Here is a 19,314-nt window from a genome sequence, read left to right as displayed (position 1 = left end):
GATCTTTTCCCGATAGATAACTTAAAAAGCAAGTAAACAGCACACAACCAGGTTTAAAAACAAAGAGATATAATGGTTTTCCTCAACAGCTTATCAAGGCAGAGCTCTGGTTTGCCTGTCTAAATATTTCCTGCTCACATGCTTCCTTTCTGATGGGAGCAGAAGAGAGAATATTGTACAACTCATGTAGCTTCTGGGCTGAGTCATTTATGTGTTTGTTTTTTGGCTGTGCCTGCAGCATGTGGAAGTTCTTGGGGCAGGGACTGAACCCAAGCCGCAGCAGTGACCCAAGCCACAGCAGTGACAAATGCCGAGTCCTTAACCACTAGGCCACCAGGGAACTCCAATTCCCCCTACTTTTGATCCCCCAATCAGATCTATAAGGGAGCACTGTAAAGTTACCTGCATTGTCCCCAGCAATTTTACAGTATTTGTACCTCCAGCGTGGCCTCAGTCATTTATGACATTGTTGGCCGAAGAAGCTATTCTTAGATTTAAGCACGTTTCACTGGCCCAAGCCACTTCCTTATCACCATCTTCCCAATGAGGCAGAGGTGGGAACACGTACGTCAGGTGACGTAAATTTGACAGACTGGTCACCCGTGGGGAGCAGCAGTTGGCAGAGGCATTTGGATGGTTCTACTCAAGTCTCGTTGCCAACAGTGGTCGTCTGAGCTCAGATTTTCCTCCCTGTGACAATGAGAGCATTGATTTTGCTCCCTTCCTCAGTTAAAATGCAGTTAAAAATTCCAGGCGTTCCCGTTGTGGCTTAGTGGGTTACAGACCCAACTAATCCAACTAATATTCATGAGGATGTGGATTCGATCCCTGGCCTCACTTAGTGGGTTAAGAATCTAGTGTTGCCATGGCTGTGGTGTAGGCTGGCAGCGGCAGCTCTGATTTGACCCCTGGCCTGGGAACTTCCATAGGCCAAGGATGCGGTCCTAAAATTAAAAAAAAAAAAAAAAAAATTCCAGCAGTGGCACAAAACAGCGGCTTTTTGGCATCATGAAGGCAGTCACCCCTGTCTAGAAAGTAGGACTGTCTTACAACTGTCTAAACCACAGCACTGACTGCAGGCCCCCCTGGTGCGTATGTCCCAGCACGTGCTTGGGAGGGCTGGGCACCCCTCTGCCCTATTGGCCTCCTCTCTCCAGAAATTCCTGAGGGTGGCCCTTGGAGGGAAGGGAGGGTCCTGGAGGGCCCCGGGCCCTGGCCACCTGGCTGGGGAGGAGGTGGCGTGGGGGTTCATCAGAGGTGTGCACTCATTAATCATGCAGCTCAGGAAACAGTGCCCCCCAGGTGGGATTCATTCTTTTCTTAACGTTGCTGGACTCTGCTCTCAGGAAAGTCACATGGTAGATGCTGTCTCTGGGATGCAGAAGCTCTCCTGTGCAATTTGGAACCATTCTGTTTTCAGTAGTAGAGGATCTTATTTTACAAATGGGTGTCATCCTCTTCTTCCTCTTCTTTTTAGGGCTACACCCAGGGCATATGGAAGTTCCTGGGCTAGGAGTCCAATTGGAGCTGCAGCTGCTGGCCTATACCACAGCCACAGCAGTGCAGGATCTGAGCTGTGTCTGCGACCTACACCACAGCTCACAGCAACGCAGGATCCGTAACCCACTGAGCGGGGCCAGGTATCAAACCTGAGTCCTCGTAGATAATAGGTTCATTACCGCTGAGCCACAAGGGGAACTCCCGGGTGTCATCCTTCTTTAAGGGATTGGTGGAAAAGGCATGAGTAGAAAGACCAGGATTGTTCCAGCTCTGGGAAGATGGGGGCCTGCTTGGAACCCGGAGCTGGCTGTGGGGGTCTTAGATCCCCAAGTCCCCGTGGGCACGAGGGCTGTGCTGATGTACTGACCCCTGTGTTTTTAATTTTTGCCCCTGAGGGATATACTCATTTTCTTCCATCCTGATTAGTTTATAGCAGCAAGGCTAATTGGCCCTGACATTCGGGATTACACATGGAGCTTTATTAAAATAAAGGGAATAACGGTGTAGGAGGCAGAGGGAGCTAGGCTCTGAGGGCAGAGAGCTGAGATGGAAACCGGTCCCATCGCTGAGCTGCCGTGCGTCGTGGGACCATCATGCTATCCTCTCTGTGCGTGGCTTTCCAAAGTCTGAGCAACACAGAGAGGAGTTGTGGTTAATCACAGGGGCTTTTATTATGGATTAAGTAATGAATGTGATTAACGATAATGTGGAGAATTCCCAGTTCCCCACCTGTAGCGCCTCTGCAGCTCATTTTCAATTCTGTGTTGATTTCCTTCAAGAATTCCCCTCCCGACCCAGATGGCATCTATTGAGGAAATTCAGGAAACGCTTAATATTTGCATAAGCACTGCAAATTGGGGAATAAATTAGTGCAAAGAAATGATCTAATGCCATGGAACATTGAATATAAACAACTTCTGGATTTTTCTAGGCCGCCAGCTCATTAAGTCATTCAACAAATATTTGCTGAGCCCTCCCCAGTGCCCAGCACTGGGGACCACAGCTTGGGATGGAGTGAGGCTCTTGGTTCAGAGTGGGTGCCTAGGTGGATGGGCTGAGACTCTAGGGACCAGGGATGGGGGGTGGGGGTCCCATTCCCAGAATAGCTAGTGGTGGTTTCCTCTTCTGATACATGGAAAGGTCCTCAGAAACATCCCGTCTTTCACCTTGACCACCCTCTAAGGACAGGGGGGCCGCTGGGCCTGAGCACAGCGTACACTCTTCTGATGCAAACATCATGAAAGAAGGGAAGCAGCCCACCCAGAGCGAGGGTAGTGCTTGCACACAGTAGGCACTCACTGGCCATTTGTTGAATAAATTTGACCTTGTCATCAGCCATCTAGGAAAGGCAGCAGCAATGTCACCTTCATCCTCATTTTATTTATTTTTTATTTTTTATTTTTTTATTTTTCTTGTCTTTTCTAGGGCTGCACCTATGGCATATGGAGGTTCCTGGGCTAGGGGACGAATTGGAGCTGTAGCCGCTGGCCTACACCAGAGCCACAGCAACGTGGGATCCGAGCCGCGTCTGCAACCTACACCACAGTTCATAGCAATGCCGGATCCTTAACCCGCGGAGCAAGGGCGGGGATCGAACCCACAACCTTATGGTTCCTAGTCGGATTCTTTAACCACTGTGCCGTGACAGGAACTCCATCCTCATTTTAAAGACGAGGGACACGAGGTTCAGAGAGGTTTGGAAAAGGCGGAGTTTAGGCTCAAACCGTGGTTATCTGTCTCCCTGGCCTGTTATTCTTAGCTGCCCCTGATGAATAACAAGGGGTCTTGGTTAGCGGGCATGGGGGTGAGATGGTGGCATGTGGCTGGGAGCCAGGAGGAAACGGAAGCTTAAATTATGCTGAAAGCTGAACCAGTGAATGGTGTCTGGCGAAGGGCTGGACAGGGGAAGCACGCACCCACAGCATATGGAAGTTCCTGGGCTAGGGATCAAACCTGAGCTGCAGCTGTACCCACACCACAGCTGTGGCAACGCTGGATCCTTTAACTCACTGCTTGGGGCCAGGGATTGAACCTGAGCCACTGCAGAGACAGTGCTGGATCCCCAAACACTGAGTCACAGCAGGAACTCTTTCTTTTTTAAATTAATTATTCAATCTTTAATTTCAAAATTTTGAAATTAAAAAAATCTAATCCCAAGTAGTGGTTAACAAAGACAGTCTGAGTTACAGAACATTTTTAAGAAGGAAAATTGCTTTTTTCTACTGAGACTTCTAAGTATATGTCTTTCTTTTATGCTGGGCCATCTCCTACTGCTGGGGAAAGCAATACCCAAATGCACGTGTTTTTGATGGAATGGTCTCTTCCAAGTGCCAATAATAAGAAAAGATAGTAACTTTAAGGATAATTGAATAGATATTTATGACATTTAGATACACAGTTACTACAATTGCCAAGAAGCAAGGATTTATTATTTGTGATCTAGTGATTCAGAGACTTTAGGGAAATAGACATCTGTAAACATTTCTAAATATTTGTAAATATCAACAACTCTCAAATCTTACTCTTCAACCCAAGGACTGGTTTTTCTTTTTCTGAATGAATGAATGAATCCAACAGCTGGGAGTGGACAGAGATGGACCAAGTACCACGCACACTTAGCGCCTCAATTTTCTGAGAAATGAGGTTGTGAGATCTCAGGTGAACGTACAAACGAGAACATACAGTTTCAAGCTTCTACATGGGGAGCCTGTGAAATCACACGTACTGTGGCAGCCAGGTTCAAGGTGTGGAATGAGATCTCAGTAAGGAGGCGGTGGGTAGTTGAGGCTGCAGACCGTCAGAGCTGTGGGACCCACTTCTTTGCTGGGAAGATCCCCTTGATCATTAATGTATGGATGGGATTGATTTCTGGCACAGTCGTGTCTGTTCTGTCTGAGGCCTGTAATGGAACGTTTGTTGGAATGTTGATGTAAATAGCCCAGCTGCTGAGTGTATGCAGGGGAAGACATTTGTATTATAGTTCTAAAAAATAATACATGCTTATTACAGAAAACTTAGAAAGTAAAAGACTGGCCAAAAGAAGTAATTCCACCACCCACAATATCATAATATCATGACATTTTCGCAGCTATTTCCCAAGCCTTTATTTTATATACATGCTATTTTTTAAATAATAGTTGGCTCATGTTATACATACTACCAAATACCTGCTTTAGAAAAGAGCCATATATCATTTTGCGTGCAGTTAGCTCTTCTTTGGTGACCTAATTTTAGTGGCTGCATAGCCCTCCTCAGGGTGGCAGTGCCATGCTTTAGTGCTCTGCTCCGAATTTGGGTCCACAATTACAATGTTTTCAGGTTACTAAGAAAAAACATGGTATTTTTTTGTAGCTATTCTTTGTGTACATCTGTGATTATTTACATACAATTAATTCTTAGACCTGGGACTATAGGATCAAGAGGTATATTGTATCGTAAGTCTAATTCTCACTCCCTATGCTCACCAAAAAACTATGGTTTCTGACAACTTTTGCCAGGCTGTGAAGTGAAAAGTGATATTTTATATTGTTGGAATTTGAATTTAAAGGCTTTTTTTTTTTTCTTTTTGAGGGCCGCACTTGTAGCATGTGGAATTTCCAGGCTAGGGATCGAACTGGAGCTGCACCTGCTGGCCTACACTACAGCCTACAGCAGTGCAGGATCCAAGCCATGTCTGCGACCTGCGCCACAGCTCATGGCAATGCTGGATCCTTAACCCACTGAACGAGACCAGAGACTGAACCTGCATCCTCATGGATACTAGTCAAGTTTGTAACCCGCTGAGCCGCTGCGGGAACTCCCTTGAACCATTTTTAATGATAAGTGTTTTCCTTAAAACTTTGTAATTCCTTTTTTTAAAAGTTCTGAGAGATGTGCTCATCTTTTTCTTCTGGATTTGCTAGAGCTCTGGACATTAGCAGTGTTTCCTTTTTCTTTTCTTTTTTTTTTTTTTATTTTCCCCACTGTACAGCAAGGGGGTCAGGTTATCCTTACATGTATACATTACAATTACATTTTTCCCCCAAGTGTTTCCTTTTTCTGACACATATGTGTCGATATTTTCCCCAGCTTGTTTGTTGGCCTTTTAATTGTAGTTGTTGGTGTTTTCTTTTTTTTTTTTTGCATTACTCAATTAATTTATTACATTTATAGTAGTACAATGATATAGTATTTCCATCCCCAACCCCTGGCATCCCCCCACCCCCAGCCTCTCTCCTTTGGAAACCATAAGTTTTTCAAAGTCTGTGAGTCAGTATCTGTTCTGTAAAGAAGGTCATTGTGTCCTTTTTTCAGATTCCACATGTCAGTGAAAGCATTTGATGTTGGTGTCTCACTGTCTGACTGACTTCACTTAGCATGATAATTTCTAGGTCCATTCATGTTGCTAAAAATGCTGGTATTTTGTTCCTTTTAATGGCTGAGTAATATCCCATTGTGTATATGTACCACATCTTCTTGATCCACTCCTCTATCGATGGACATTGGGTTGTTTCCATGTCTTGGCTATTGCAAATAGTACTGCAGTGAACATTGGAGTACATGTGTCTTTTTGAGTCATGGTATTCTCTGGATAGATTCCCAGGAGTGGGATTGCTGGTCAAATGATAGTTCTATTTTTAGTTTTCTGAGGAGTCTCCATACTGTTTTTCACAGGTTGCACCAATTTACATTCCCACCTCGTTGGTGTTTTCTTAGACATAGTTTCCTTGAATTGTTGACATGGTTTTGCTTAGGGTAAATTTTCTCCCATCCAACTGCATTGCATTAGAAGTAAACTTTGAGGCTGGACTTTTCATCCTTTGATGAGATGTACCTGCAAGGCTCCCATAGCAGTAATATACCAGCATAAGGTGGCGGCTGGACTGAGTTTTCACCATCGTTGTTTCAGCCAAATACGCCAACTCCTGTGAGCACAAGAGAAAGAGTCAAACAAATTTTAAGTGGCTTTTGAGTCTTTTAGCAAACCCTTCCTGAGAAGCTCTGACCCAAATGTCTGCAGATCAGTCATCTCTCTTTTTCTTCCTTCCTTCCTTCCTTCCTTCCTTCCTTCCTTCCTTCCTTCCTTCCTTCCTTCCTTCCTTCTTTCTTTCTTTCTTTTTCTTTTTCTTTTTCTTTCTCTCTCTCTCTTTCTTTCTTTCAGGTGTCCCCTGCCTGGCCCTGTCCTCCTGGTATGTTCTAAATTTCCAGGCCTGACCTACCCTTCCCAGGTCAAGCATGACCCACTCTAGGAAGTTCTCCTTGGGTGTCTTTTTTTTTTTTCCTCTTTTTCTTGTCATCCCTCTTTGTAATGTCTGCAGTCAAGATCAGCGCTGGAATTTGGCTCTGTCTGCTCTCTCTGGATGGTCCAGGCAGAGCTGTCTGGTGAAATATAATGCAAACCACATATGTGATTTTAAATGATCTGGTAGCCATATTTTTAAAAAGTCAGAAGAAAAACAAGTGAAATTAATTTTTAAAATGTCTTTTGTCTTTTTGGGGTGCGGCATATGGAAGTTGAATAGGGGGTTGAATCAGAGTTGTAGCTGCTGGCCTGCACCACAGCCACAGCAACGCCAGATCTGAGCTGAGCCTGGGACCTGTGCCTTATCTTGTGGTAATGCTGGATCCATAACCCACTGAGTGAGGCCAGGGATGGAACCTGCGTCCTCATGGATACTAGTTGGGTTTGCTACCACTGATGGAGTATTTTGCATTTTGTTTTCACACTAAGACTTTAAAATCTGGTGTGTATTTTATGCTTTCAACACAGATAGCCACAGGCATTGCTGCGGTATGGACAGTGCTGCATCCAATCAAGCATGCTGGCTACTTGAGAAAGCCAAAGTCCCGACATATTATCATTAAAGCAAAAACTTTCATTAGGGACCTCATCCCCGTGACCCTCTTAAGGATGAGAACAGCTGGGGGCCACTCTGTGGACCTTCTTTCCATGAACACGCTTGCTGGTCTGTGGATTTCAGCTCGTCCGTATCTGTACCAAGATGTCTATTTTATTTTCAGAGCTGGCAGTGAAGACACCCAAGCCTGGCTCAGAATGGAGCTGAAGACGTTGGCACCCACAGTACAGGACACCCTGCATGTGTCCATCACCAGGCGAGACTGGCTTCTTCAAGAGAAGCAGCAGCTGCAGGTAAGCAGGTGAAGAATCTGCAAGAAATGGGACAGTGTTTTTCTTATGCCTTTGAGCCACATGCAGCCAAGTGGCTCTTTGCCTTGCTGGAGTGCTGCGGTTAGAGCTTTGGGGTTCACTCAGGGAGCATCGGGTGGGGCGGTCGGAGACTGGAGGGCTTGCTGGAGTCTCACTGCAGACGAGGGGCTGAGAGCTTGGCAGCGTTTGTGCCTGTTCATGGCATTCCTCATTGCCTTCGGCTTTGCTTGTCTGCCAGGCCAATTTGTCACCTCTTATCATTCTGACCTTTAGAAGGTTCTTTGGGAAGGCGGTAAAGAAACCTGAGCTGTGGAAATCTTTTATGGAGATGGCTCTCAGTTCGCACTCTGGGTGGTAGTTGTTGGGAGGCAGAGTTGTAAGGTGTGGACTGGGCAGGGAGGGCATGAATGGGACTGACCGGGGCATGGGGGGTGGGGGGTGGCTCCAGGTTTGCCCAGAGCAGGGGGTGGCCCAGAATCGTCCAGGGGCTAGAAATCTCAGTACTGCCCTGAGTTACAGCCAGGAGGCCATCAGGAGTTCTGGAAGTCTCCAGGTCCCCCCCACCCGCCAACCCAGGCAGGTGATCTTGAACCTCTCTCCACACCTGCTTGAGCCCGGAGGCCTTGAGGCAGGAATGGGAGCAGTGAGGAAACACTGACTTCTGGAAAGAACGTAGGTCTTGAACACTAGAGTTCAGAACCCAGTTTAAGCTCTCAAGAGCTCAATGAACTTAGCTAAGTTAATGGGACTTAGACAAGTTACTGGAAGCCCTCATCCCCACCCCACTGCGCAGAGAATTCTTTTTATTTTTTATTTTTTATTTTTGGCTGTGTCCGTGGCATGCAGAAGTTCCCAGGCCAGGAATCAAACTTGAACCACTGTAGTAACCAGAGCCACATTTGTGACAGTGCCAGGTCCTTAACCCGCTGAGCCGCCAGGGAACTCCCCGAGAGTTCTTATCTGAGTTTGCCCATCCAAGTCCCTATGGTAGCAAGCTGGCAAAGGGAAGCAAATATCGTCATGATTTGAAAACACTCTCCAATAGACTGCCACTTCCATATGCAGGGAGCATCATCGCAATGTTTGGAGAGCTGAAAACGTGAAATCTGGTGTTTGGTTTCCAACAGTATTGACCAGTTGAAGCTCTACCCAATTCCCGATGACCTTAGAGAGTACAGAATATAACCGAGGCCAGGGTGTGGAATGTTTAAGGGTGCATTCTTGGCAGGATTCTGGGGGAAGGTGGGTTTATTCATTTATTCATCAGGTATTTACTGAGTTCCTACTATGTGCCAGGTCCCGCTTGCCAGGCTCAGGATTTCCTGTGGAATTTACCTTCTAGTGGGGGGCAGGGGTGGGGAGATAGACAAGAAATGGCAAATGTCGTAAATACCTAAATTATGTACCTAGCAGGGTGTATGGTGGTAGGAGGTACAATGCATGGACCAGATGCAATGTGGGGGTACCAGGTTCTACTTACTGAGAAATGAGATTGAAGCAAATACCTAGAGTTCCCTGGTGGCTTAGCAGGTTAAGGATCTGGCATTGTCACTGCAGAGGCTTGGCTCACTGCTGTGGTGCAGTTTCCATCCCTGACCTGGGAACTTCTGATGCTTCTGGTACAGCCAAAAAAAAAAAAAAAAAAAGAAGCAAATGTTTAATGGAAGAGGGGAGGGGCCTTGCAGAAATCTCCAGAAAGTGCGTTTCCAGTGGTGGGGATAGCCACTCGAAGATGGCAGTGGGAGGGTGCCTGTGTGTTCTAAAGGCAGCCAGGTCAGGGTTAGGGAGGACAGCAGAAGAGAAAGTCGGCCGTAAAGGGACCTTGTAGGCCTTTGTGAGGTTTTGGGCTTTTCTGTGATTGGAGTGGGAGTGGTGGGAGGGTTTTAAGCAGTGAAATGATGTCATTTGACCACATTTTAAAGAGTCACTCTGAGCGTTCCTGTCGTGGCTCTGTGGAAATGAATCTGACTAGCATCCATGAGGATGCAGGTTTGATCCCTGGCCTCCCTCAGTGGATTAAGGATCCAGCATTGCTGTGAGCTGTGGTGTAGGTCACAGACATGGCTCGGATCCCTCATTGCTGTGGCTGTGGTGTAGGCTGGTGGCTGTAACTCCAATTTGACCCCTAGCCCTAGAATTTCCATATGTCAAGGTATGGCCGTAAAAAGAAAGAAAGAAAAAAAAAAGATTAAAAGTAGAATTACCATGTGATTCAACTGTTTCACTTCTGGGTATGTTCCCCCAAAGAATTGAAAGCAGAGACTCAAAGACATGTTCATAGCAGAATTATTCACAACACTTAAAGGGAGGAAGCATCCCAAGTGTCCTTCAACAGATGAATGGAAAAACAACCTGAGGTACATACATGTAATGGAATACATTATTCAGCCTTTAAAGGAAAAAACATTCTGACACAGGCTGCAGCATGGATGAAATGTAAGGACATTGTGCTAACTGAAATAAGTCAGTCACAAAAAAGACAAATATTGTGTGATTCCACTCAGAGGAGATCCCCAGAGGAGTCAGATTCAGAGACAGAGAGTATGAAGGTTGTCAGAGCTGGGGACTGGGGGGAGGGGCGGCGGGGGATCAGTGTTTAATGGGGACAGAATTTCTGTTTTGCTGGACTGGGGGCTTTGCAGAATGAAAAGAACTCTGAGGATGGATGCTGATGTTGGTTGCACAACAACGTGAATGTACTTAACGCCACCGAACCGTACACTTAAAGATGGTTAAGCTGGTTGATTTTATGTGACGTGTATTTTGCCATAGTTAACGAAAGGGAAAACAAGCAGAAAACAAAAGAATAGGGGATGGGGATTGAAAGGCTGGAAGGAGGGAGGTCGGATGGGAGGCAGTGTCAGTGACAATCTGGGACCACGGGATGCAGGCTGCTTTCCTCTTAGGATGCCTTAGTGGTGCATCTTCTGTGTCTCCTCCTCCATCTCCTCCCTCCCCTGAAGAGGGGTCAGCAGGTGGAATTGTGGGTGATCTGTACCTTGGAGCTGAGAAGGTGTGGGGGAGAGATGGGGAGACAGCAAGGATTAGAGCTGTGCTCTTATTAGCCGGAAACCGAGGTGCAGAAGTGGGAGTATGTTCATTAAAAGAGTTTCATTTCATTTTATTTTATTTTTGTCTTGTTTTGTCTTTTCTAGGGCCTCACCGCGGCATATGGAGGTTCCCAGGCTAGGGGTCTAATCGGAGCTGTAGCCGCTGGCCTACGCCAGAGCCACAGCAACACTGGATCCGAGCCAGGCCACAGCTCATGGTGATGCCGGATCCTTAACCCACTGATTGAGGCCAGGGATCGAACTTGCAGTCTCATGGTTCCTAATTGGATTTGTTAACCACTGTGCCATGACAGGAATTCCAAAAGTTTCATTTTAGATTCAGAATCCTATGGCAGGAAGATGACCATCTACTATGACGGCGTGCGCACAGTGGGCCTTCATTTACCTGCTGCTTGTTTTATTTGTTGACCTTCAGATGGGATGCTCCTTGATTCCTTGGATTTCAGTTTGTCGTATTAGTGGAAATTGAATTTACTTAATATTTTTATGAACTGTAGACTGCATAGCACTCTCTGGGGCATCTCCTTGTTCTTTCGATCCTGTCAACTTGAGAAGCTGGGATTTCTAATCTTTTTCCACGTGCTCAATTGGCACGTTTGGGGACAGGCCAGCCAAGGCTTGTGTGCTTTTCTTTTATGATCTGTGGCTCGTGTTACCTGCTTAGCTGGCATCTCAAGTCCATGAAGTTTGTTGCCCTACATTCTAGCTCTTTCAGCTGAAATGCAGTTAAGTCATGTATATATTTCCCGGGTTCTTCCAAGTCAAATTCTTGGCTCCACCGCCTGGAGTGACTTACTGCTCTGGAGGGAATGTTTTTCCTTGTGCCAACTAATCGGAAGTACAGAGCTGGCATGATTTTTCCAGTCCAGCAAAACTCCCCAAATCTTCCTGCCACCAAAGGGGTCTTTGAGGCTCTCCTGCATACACATGGCAGACTCTCATGTCAAGGCCTCATTACCAGCAGTGCAGTTGGCCATGAGTGGGCTTAGTTTATAAAAATCTGCTCTGTTCATTCTCTACAGAAAGAAATCGAAGCGCTCCAAGCCAGGATGTCTGTACTAGAAGCAAAAGATCAACAGCTGAGACAGGAAATAGAAGCACAGGAGCACCTCCTCCCGTGGCAGGGCTGCGACCTCGTGGGCGGACTGTCCCTGGGCGAGCTGCAGGAGGTCAGCCAGACCTTGCAGGACACCCAGGCCTTGGCCAAACAGATTCCTGTCCATGCAGAGCCACCCGAAAGCATAAGGAGGTACTGGTGCTTTCCTACCTGACTTTGGCTGTCTCACCTGGGACATCTGTTTATGCGATTGATTTTGTCTGCTGTACCTCATATTTAAATATTTTCCAAGCCATCCTGTTTTTTTTTTTTTTTTTTTTCAGCCTCTTTGAGGCATATGGATGTTCCCAGCTAGGGGTTATATCAGAGCTGTAGTCGCCGGCCTACGCCACAGCCACAGCAAGGCCAGATTGGAGCTGTGTCTGTGACCTACACCACAGCTCAGGGCAACACCAGATCCCTGGCCCACTGAGCGAGGCCAGGGATGGAACCTGCATCCTCATGGATACTAGTCAGGTTCATTTCCACTGAGCCATGACCGGAACTCCCATGCTTTATTTTTTTCAAGGGAAGCACTGTCAGTATTTTAAGTGGCAAAATTCTTCATTGTGTGGGACAGTCCTGCGCTTCTCAGGAATACTTTATACGCTGGCTGTCCAACCTATTAAATTCCACTCTTCCTCTCCTTTCTGATATGCATCTTCCCCATTTCCAAACATCCCTTTGAGTTCTGCTGGAATTCATTTGGTTGGAGATTCTGATGCTGACCTTTGCTGAGAATGATCATCTGGAGAGAGGAGAGGGGTGAGCCATTTATAAGGGGAGAGACTAGGAGTTGCCCCAGTGGCAAAATGGGATTGGCAGTGTCTCCTCAGCACCAGGATGCAGGGTTGAGCCCCAGCCTGACACAGTGGGTTAAGGATCCTGCATTGCAGCAGCTTAGGTTGCAACTGCAGCTGGGATCTGATCCCTGGCCCAGGAACTCCATATGCTGTGGGGCGGCCAAAAAAGAAAAAATAAAAAGAGACTCAATCAATGACCTGGAAGAACACATTATTACTCTCGGTAGCTGACAGTTATTGAGTCTCACTGTGGGCCAGGCACTGTGCTAAGCTTTACTCTATGAATTGCTTCTATTATTATATATCCATTTTACAGATGAGGAAAAGAAAGTTGAAGGAGGTTAAATAATTTGCCCAGAGCCTCAGTTAATATTAGGCAACACCAATGCTTCCATTTCCGTTCATTACTTCGAAGCCTAGTTTCTTATCCACTCGTGATGGAGGGACAATTTTCCGTGAATTGTGTGTTGTGGAATATCCACAAGATAACACACATACTTCTTGCCTTTCCGGAGGTTATAATCTTACTTTGGTGAAAGACGGAGCCTACCCTGGCTCACATTAGACAGAGTGAGCAGTGGCCAGATGAACACGTAAATGATAGTAAGGGGAGCAAGGGCTGAGGGTGTAGAGTGATGAGAGGCGTTAATGCTCTGCTTGGTTCTTTCTTTTTTTTTGTCTTTTGTCTTTTTTGTTGTTGTTGTTGCTATTTCTTGGGGCGCTCCCGCGGCATATGGAGGTTCCCAGGCTAGGGGTTGAATCGGAGCTGTAGCCACCAGCCTACGCCAGAGCCACAGCAACGCGGGATCCGAGCCGCGTCTGCAACCTACACCACAGCTCACGGCAACGCCGGATCGTTAACCCACTGAGCAAGGGCAGGGATCGAACCTGCAACCTCATGGTTCCTAGTCGGATTCGTTAACCACTGCGCCACGACGGGAACTCCTTGGTTCTTTTTTTATATTATTTTTATTTTTTTATCTTTTTGTATTTTTAGGGGCACACCTGCGACACGCGGAGGTTCCCAGGCTAGGGGTCTAATGGGAGCTACAGCTGCCGGCCTACGCCACAGCCATAGCAACGCCAGATCCAAGCCGCATCTTTGACCTACACCACAGCTCATGGCAATGCAGGATCCTTAACCCACTGAGAGAAGCCAGGGATTGAATTTGCAACCTCATGGTTCCTAGTCAGATTTGTTTCTACTGCGCCATGATGGGAACTCCTCTGCTCTGTTCTTATGCTGAAGAAAATGCTTAAGAAAACCTTATCACCTGTAGCAGCTGAGAATGTGGTCTCTGCCATCTGATTACCTGGAGTTGAACCCTCACTCAACCACTGATTACCTGGAACCACTACCTGTTACTGGGGGGAGGGCTGAGCTGTTGTGCGGACAAACTGAATTAATACACATAAACTTCTGTATGTGTGTATGCCAGGGTGGTGGCACATGCTTTCCTGTGCTTTTGGTCTGTTATTTTTGTCCTGGGGGTTCAGTTTTCTGCAGGCCCTCAAGCTGCCTTCTGCCGTGTCTTAGACCATCTAGTGAATAACTAACTACCCCTCACACAGGTATCATAGCCGATCCAGCCCACAGAGGTCTTGGATGTTGATTCATGGGGGCTGCTCATGATGCAAGCCTGCCCTTCCAGCCTTGACACTTCCCTGCAGGAGGCTCACCACACTCCATGCTCAGGGCCCTGGAGAAGTAGAAGCCATGCGGGCTGTGGCCACATTTTAGCCGAAGGAAACTGACCATTCAATCCTCCTGTGCTCCTCCTTCATCTCCCATTCCTTAGAGTACTGCCTTGGCCCCTAAGCATCTTTCCTACACCTGCTTGCTTTGTCCTCCTGTGGAAGTCATTTCCCCCCCCCACACGTGTGCGCACGCATACACACACATGCACACACACAACAATACACACACACACACATGCACATACATACACACACGTTCATATACACAGGCACACGCACACACACAACACATATGCATATACACATATGCACGTATATACACACATGCACATGCACACATGCACATACACACACACACACTTTCACACACACACTTATGCACACCTGCACATACACACAGACATACGTACACACATGCCTACAACATGCACACATGCACGCACATATATACACCCATACACACACATGCACACACATACACATGATATTACCCATTAATTCCATGTATAACCACATGTAATTAATTATACATGTGATTATTATGTATAATGCAATTAATATATGCATTATATGAGACAGTACATGTGTATGTGGAATATGTATAACGTATAAGGTACAATATACATATACATTTATTTTTACACTTATAAATGACTATATTTGTACATGATGCTTAAAGTGAGCTTTTTTGGCTCCCATCGTCCAGGTGTGTCCCACGTATTTCTCCTTTTGCTTCGAATGGCCCAGAGGTTAGTTTTGCTACTCTTCTGTCTCTCACAAGGTCTTTGAGGGAAAACTAAGGGCAGGCTTCACTTAGAACCACCTCTGTCTCTAACAAAGCTTCTGTATATCGAGCCATTTTCCTGGGTGGCACGCCTGCACATGTGCCCTGTTGCTGTAGAGAGAAGAGCCATGGCAGAGGGCCGGCCTCCTCATGTGTTAACTCATGGCGTGGTGGGCAGCTGTTCTTGTTATCCTCATTTTACACTTGAGGAAATGAAAACTCGGAGTTTCCTGGAGATGCAGCTAGTCAGAGACCTACTTATATTCGTCCACAGTTGCCTGTGGGTCTGACCGGTAAAAGATAGTTTTGGAGTTCCCACTGTGGCTCAGCAGATTAAGGACCCAACATAGTGTCTGTGAGGATGTGGGTGTGATCTCTGGCTTGCTCATTGGGTTAAGGATCCAGCACCGCCGTGAGCTGTGGTGTAGGTCGAAGATGCACTTGGAGCCCTTGTTGCTGTGGCTGTGGTGTAGGCCGGCAGCCGTAACTCTGATTCGACCCCTAGCCTGGGAACCTCCATATGCCACGGGTGCGGCCGTAAAAAGAAAACAAAAAAAAAGACAGTTTCTACCTAGAGATCTCTGAGTCTAGAACCGGAACTCCAGAGTGTGGTAGGCGGACGGAGGGGCCTCTGGGCTCAGATCCTGTCATTTCTGGTCCATTACTCTGCTCCTGTGCTCCAGCTTGCCTTTTAGTCAGGATGAGACGCGGACGAAATAAATGTGTGATTTTTGCCCCGTCATCCAGCGTTCTCGTCAACCTAACAGGCTCTGGGAAGAGCTTTCTGAGTTTGTGGTAATCCGATTTTGTGCCGCTATCAGAGCAATCAGATCTCAGGATGGTCTTTGAACATGGTGCCATGCTGTCTGGGGCCCCTTGGGGTGAGCCCATCACCCCCAAACCCACAAGCTCTCAGGGAGGTTACAGGGTTCAGGTCAAGAGCATTTTGTGCTGCTGTGCCTGAGGGAACACCTGAGCATCTCAGGGCCCTGAGGGCTGTGTGCTGGAGGGCATTTTTGAGATAGAAAGACTAAGTGTTGAAAGGAGAGGCTGGGAGGGAAAATTCTGGAATCATTAAAGATAAAAAGCAACATGGGCCATTAGATGGCTAGTGGATAGTGACCTTCCCTTTGTGCTGAGGCCACTGGGGGTGCCTGCTGTCTGGGTTCCTCGTTGTTAGCACAGCCATTGCCTCGTGGAGTTTCATCTTGCTGGAGCATAACCACCCTGAGATGTCCTTGTCATCTGGGCCACCCTGCAGGAGCACCTCCATTGCTTACTTAGCGGTGCGAAGGGTGGGGGTGAGGTGCCTCCCTGCCTCGGGGCATTTTGGGGCGTGCAGGTGCCGGCTTTGACCGGTGGGCTTTCTCTCTTCTACTTGGGGAAGTGTGGCGTGTGTTGCTCCTGGATGTGGAAAACCATCCTTGTTGGGTATGCTTTCCCTAAGAAGGAAAACCCACTTTTTCTGAGTTGACAGGTGGTGCTACTATGGACTCCCAGAAAGGGAGCATTTGAAAGAAGCCCGTGGTCCACAGATCAGAGATTGCTTGGCCTAGTGTGATCCCATTAATCTAGGTTTTCCTATAAGGGACTGGTTCTCTTTCAGAGTGCTGACTCGGGGGTATAGCTCATACATACCCCAGCCAGAAGAATGTGTCTTATTGGCATCCGTGGCTGTCTTTGTTTTTTGGTGGGAGTACAGTTGATCCCTGAGCCACGTGGGGATTAATCCATGTAGAACTTGTAGTCGGCCCTCCTTTTCCATGGTTCCTCTGTATCCGCAGATTCAACCAACCCCTGACCACGTGGTACTGCAGTGTTTCCTATTGAAAAATATCTGCATATAAGTGGACCCCTGCAATGCAAACCTGAGTCATTCAAGGGTCAACTATAGCTTCTTCTTAGGCCAGATGGAGAGATCCAGACAACTTGTGAAACAGGAAAATCTTGGTTTTATGAAGAGACGTGACATGTCTAGTGTGGTCACAGAAATCTGGAGAAACAGACCGCTCCATGTCCTAACTGTCATTATCACCATCCAGAAGGGTTTTTCCTAGAGGCCAGACATTACAAACTCAGGATGCCATCTGGGAGGAGCTGCTTCTGATCTCCTCGACTTAATAATGGGCACGTTCCAAGGTGAGGCTGTGCTTCTCCTTCATGGATAAGCCACAAGTCCGGCTTGACAAGGACCTTCTAAGAGCACTTGGTGTTTCTTAGCATATCCCTGGTGGAGGCTCTGTGCTCACTGGGGCGCCGTCATATCTGACTCTAGCTTGCATTTTTTGACCAATATTCAAGAAAGACTGCAAGTAGAAGGGTGTGTGCTGGTGACGTGAGATATTTGGATATTATAATAAAAATCAAAGCATCAGTTTGGATTTTCAGATCTCTGTGTTTTGGATGAAGAGCTTCTCAGACATCATAGGTGTGTTTTATTTTTATTTTTTTGTCTTTTTGCCTTTTCTGGGGCCGCTCCCGAGGCATATGGAGGTTCCCAGGCTAGGGGTCGAATCGGAGCTGTAGCGGCCGGCCTACGCCAGAGCCACAGCAACGTGGGATCTGAGCTGCGTCTGCAACCTACACCACAGCTCACAGCAATGCCGGATCGTCAACCCACTGAGCAAGGCCAGGGATCGAACCCACAACCTCATGGTTCCTAGTCGGATTCGTTAACCACTGAGCCACGATGGGAACTCCCATGGCTGTGTTTTAATAGAGCCCAAGAGAATGGCTTTCCTCCAGGGAACAAGAGGAGAGCATTTTGAAGTACCTGGGTGTCAGGAACCCCACAGTATGGAAGCTGATGGGGCAGGGGTACGTGAGGGGCAGGAGCCACGCCAGAGGTGTGTTCCCTGGAACTTCCCTCCTCGCTGGGATTCCAGCTCTCGGCTTTAGAACAACTTCCTTGTTTCCTCCTGCAAGTCTTTGATGAGAAATGTCTAGATGGACGTCTCTTCTCTAGTGAACTGGTCCTTCTCACTCCCTCTCATGCTGACTCCGCTCCCCTTCTCTGTAGTGGGATTGGGGTGGCGGTGGGGAAGGATGGGCACCCAAGGAGGAAGGAGGTGACCATTTCCGGTGTTTTCCTGGATCTCGTCCCTGCCTGTGGGGCGTGAGTGTCCATCTGTTTGTTTCCGTGAATGAAGTAGGGTGGTGATTTGTGGCTTATTTGTCTCCAGGGCCGGCCATCAGCTGAGTGACACTGCCCTCGGTCTGTCAAACATCAGTTGTGGGCGGGGTGGGGGGGGGAGGGAGGGGGGGCCCGGAATCTGGCTGTGACCCTGAGGAGCAGCATAGCTTCAGGCTGCCTGTAAATCGAGGTGGGAATAATCAGAGTAGTAACATCAGAGCTGAGTGAGGACCTTCTGACATTCTTTAGAGATGCTCGGCTGGTTAGTATTAGTCTGTGGTGAGTTCTTCATTCTTCAGCTCCTGGAATTCTTCATGCTTTGTGTAAAATGTGTTCTGGCAGCTAATGGATCAATTGTCTCTCGTTGTATGTTTGGAAGAAACATGTCACATCTTTTTACAAACCTTTGGCACACGCTGTGAAACAAACTCAACCCCTGGTTACAGCGAGGCTGGCTGGACCTGGGTGGGTGCATCTGAGCTGTGGGGCGTCGGGATGGGGGGCCAGGCCTGCTCCCTCGTCCCCATTGCTTAACCACTCAGGGTCCCCAACAATTAGAGGCTGAAAGACTACGGAAGTTGCCCCAGCTTCCCCCTCATACTTGCCCTCCGCCCACCAGGAGCAGCCTGGCTGAAGGTATGGCTCTTCATGTAAGATTTGCAGTAATGAAATTCAGCAGTTCACAATTGGCTGGAAAAAATCAATGGCCCCCTTTCCCCTCAGGTATGCATCTCATTAGAATGAAGAAGACACGGTGAAACAGCAAGGCCTGAAAACGGAGCCCAGGACATGGGAGGAGTGTGGTAGATTCTCAAAGGGTGTATGCAGCCACATGTGTCCCCATTGATGCACCGCCCCTGCCCCCATGGGATCAGGACAAATCAGAGAAAAAGAAAACAAATCGGATTCAAAAGAAATGCCTGTGGTCTCCAGACTTCTCCACTTGCTGTGACTGTGTTCTTCTGTCTCTGCTTCTGGTCTTTGCTTTCCTTTCTTCTGTGTCTCTTTGTTTTTCACCCATCTCGAGAATACTGGCTGGAGGAGTTCCCATTGTGCCTAGGCAGTAATGAACTTGACTAGT

The 19,314-nt window shown here is 47.4% G+C and overlaps 1 protein-coding gene across 6 annotated transcripts in view; it reads left to right on the top strand.

The window, feature by feature from the left end:
* DISC1 (DISC1 scaffold protein) overlaps nucleotides 1-19,314 on the top strand; it is a 357,609-nt gene that overhangs the window by 112,614 nt on the left and 225,681 nt on the right. For all 6 annotated transcript variants that reach the window (XR_007132278.1, XM_047761226.1, XM_047761227.1 and 3 more), the window contains exons 5-6: nucleotides 7,501-7,630; nucleotides 11,742-11,968. Coding sequence is in view for 5 of the 6 variants with exons in the window: in XM_047761226.1 (XP_047617182.1) it covers nucleotides 7,501-7,630; nucleotides 11,742-11,968 (357 nt within the window). In the remaining variant the exon portion in view is untranslated. The remainder of the gene's footprint in view (nucleotides 1-7,500; nucleotides 7,631-11,741; nucleotides 11,969-19,314) is intronic.

Source organism: Phacochoerus africanus, chromosome 15 (genome assembly GCF_016906955.1).
Source record: "Phacochoerus africanus isolate WHEZ1 chromosome 15, ROS_Pafr_v1, whole genome shotgun sequence".
Taxonomy (NCBI): Eukaryota; Metazoa; Chordata; class Mammalia; order Artiodactyla; family Suidae; genus Phacochoerus; species Phacochoerus africanus.
The sequence above is the reverse complement of the archived record's forward strand: the minus strand, read 5'-3'. Positions and strand labels throughout refer to the sequence as shown.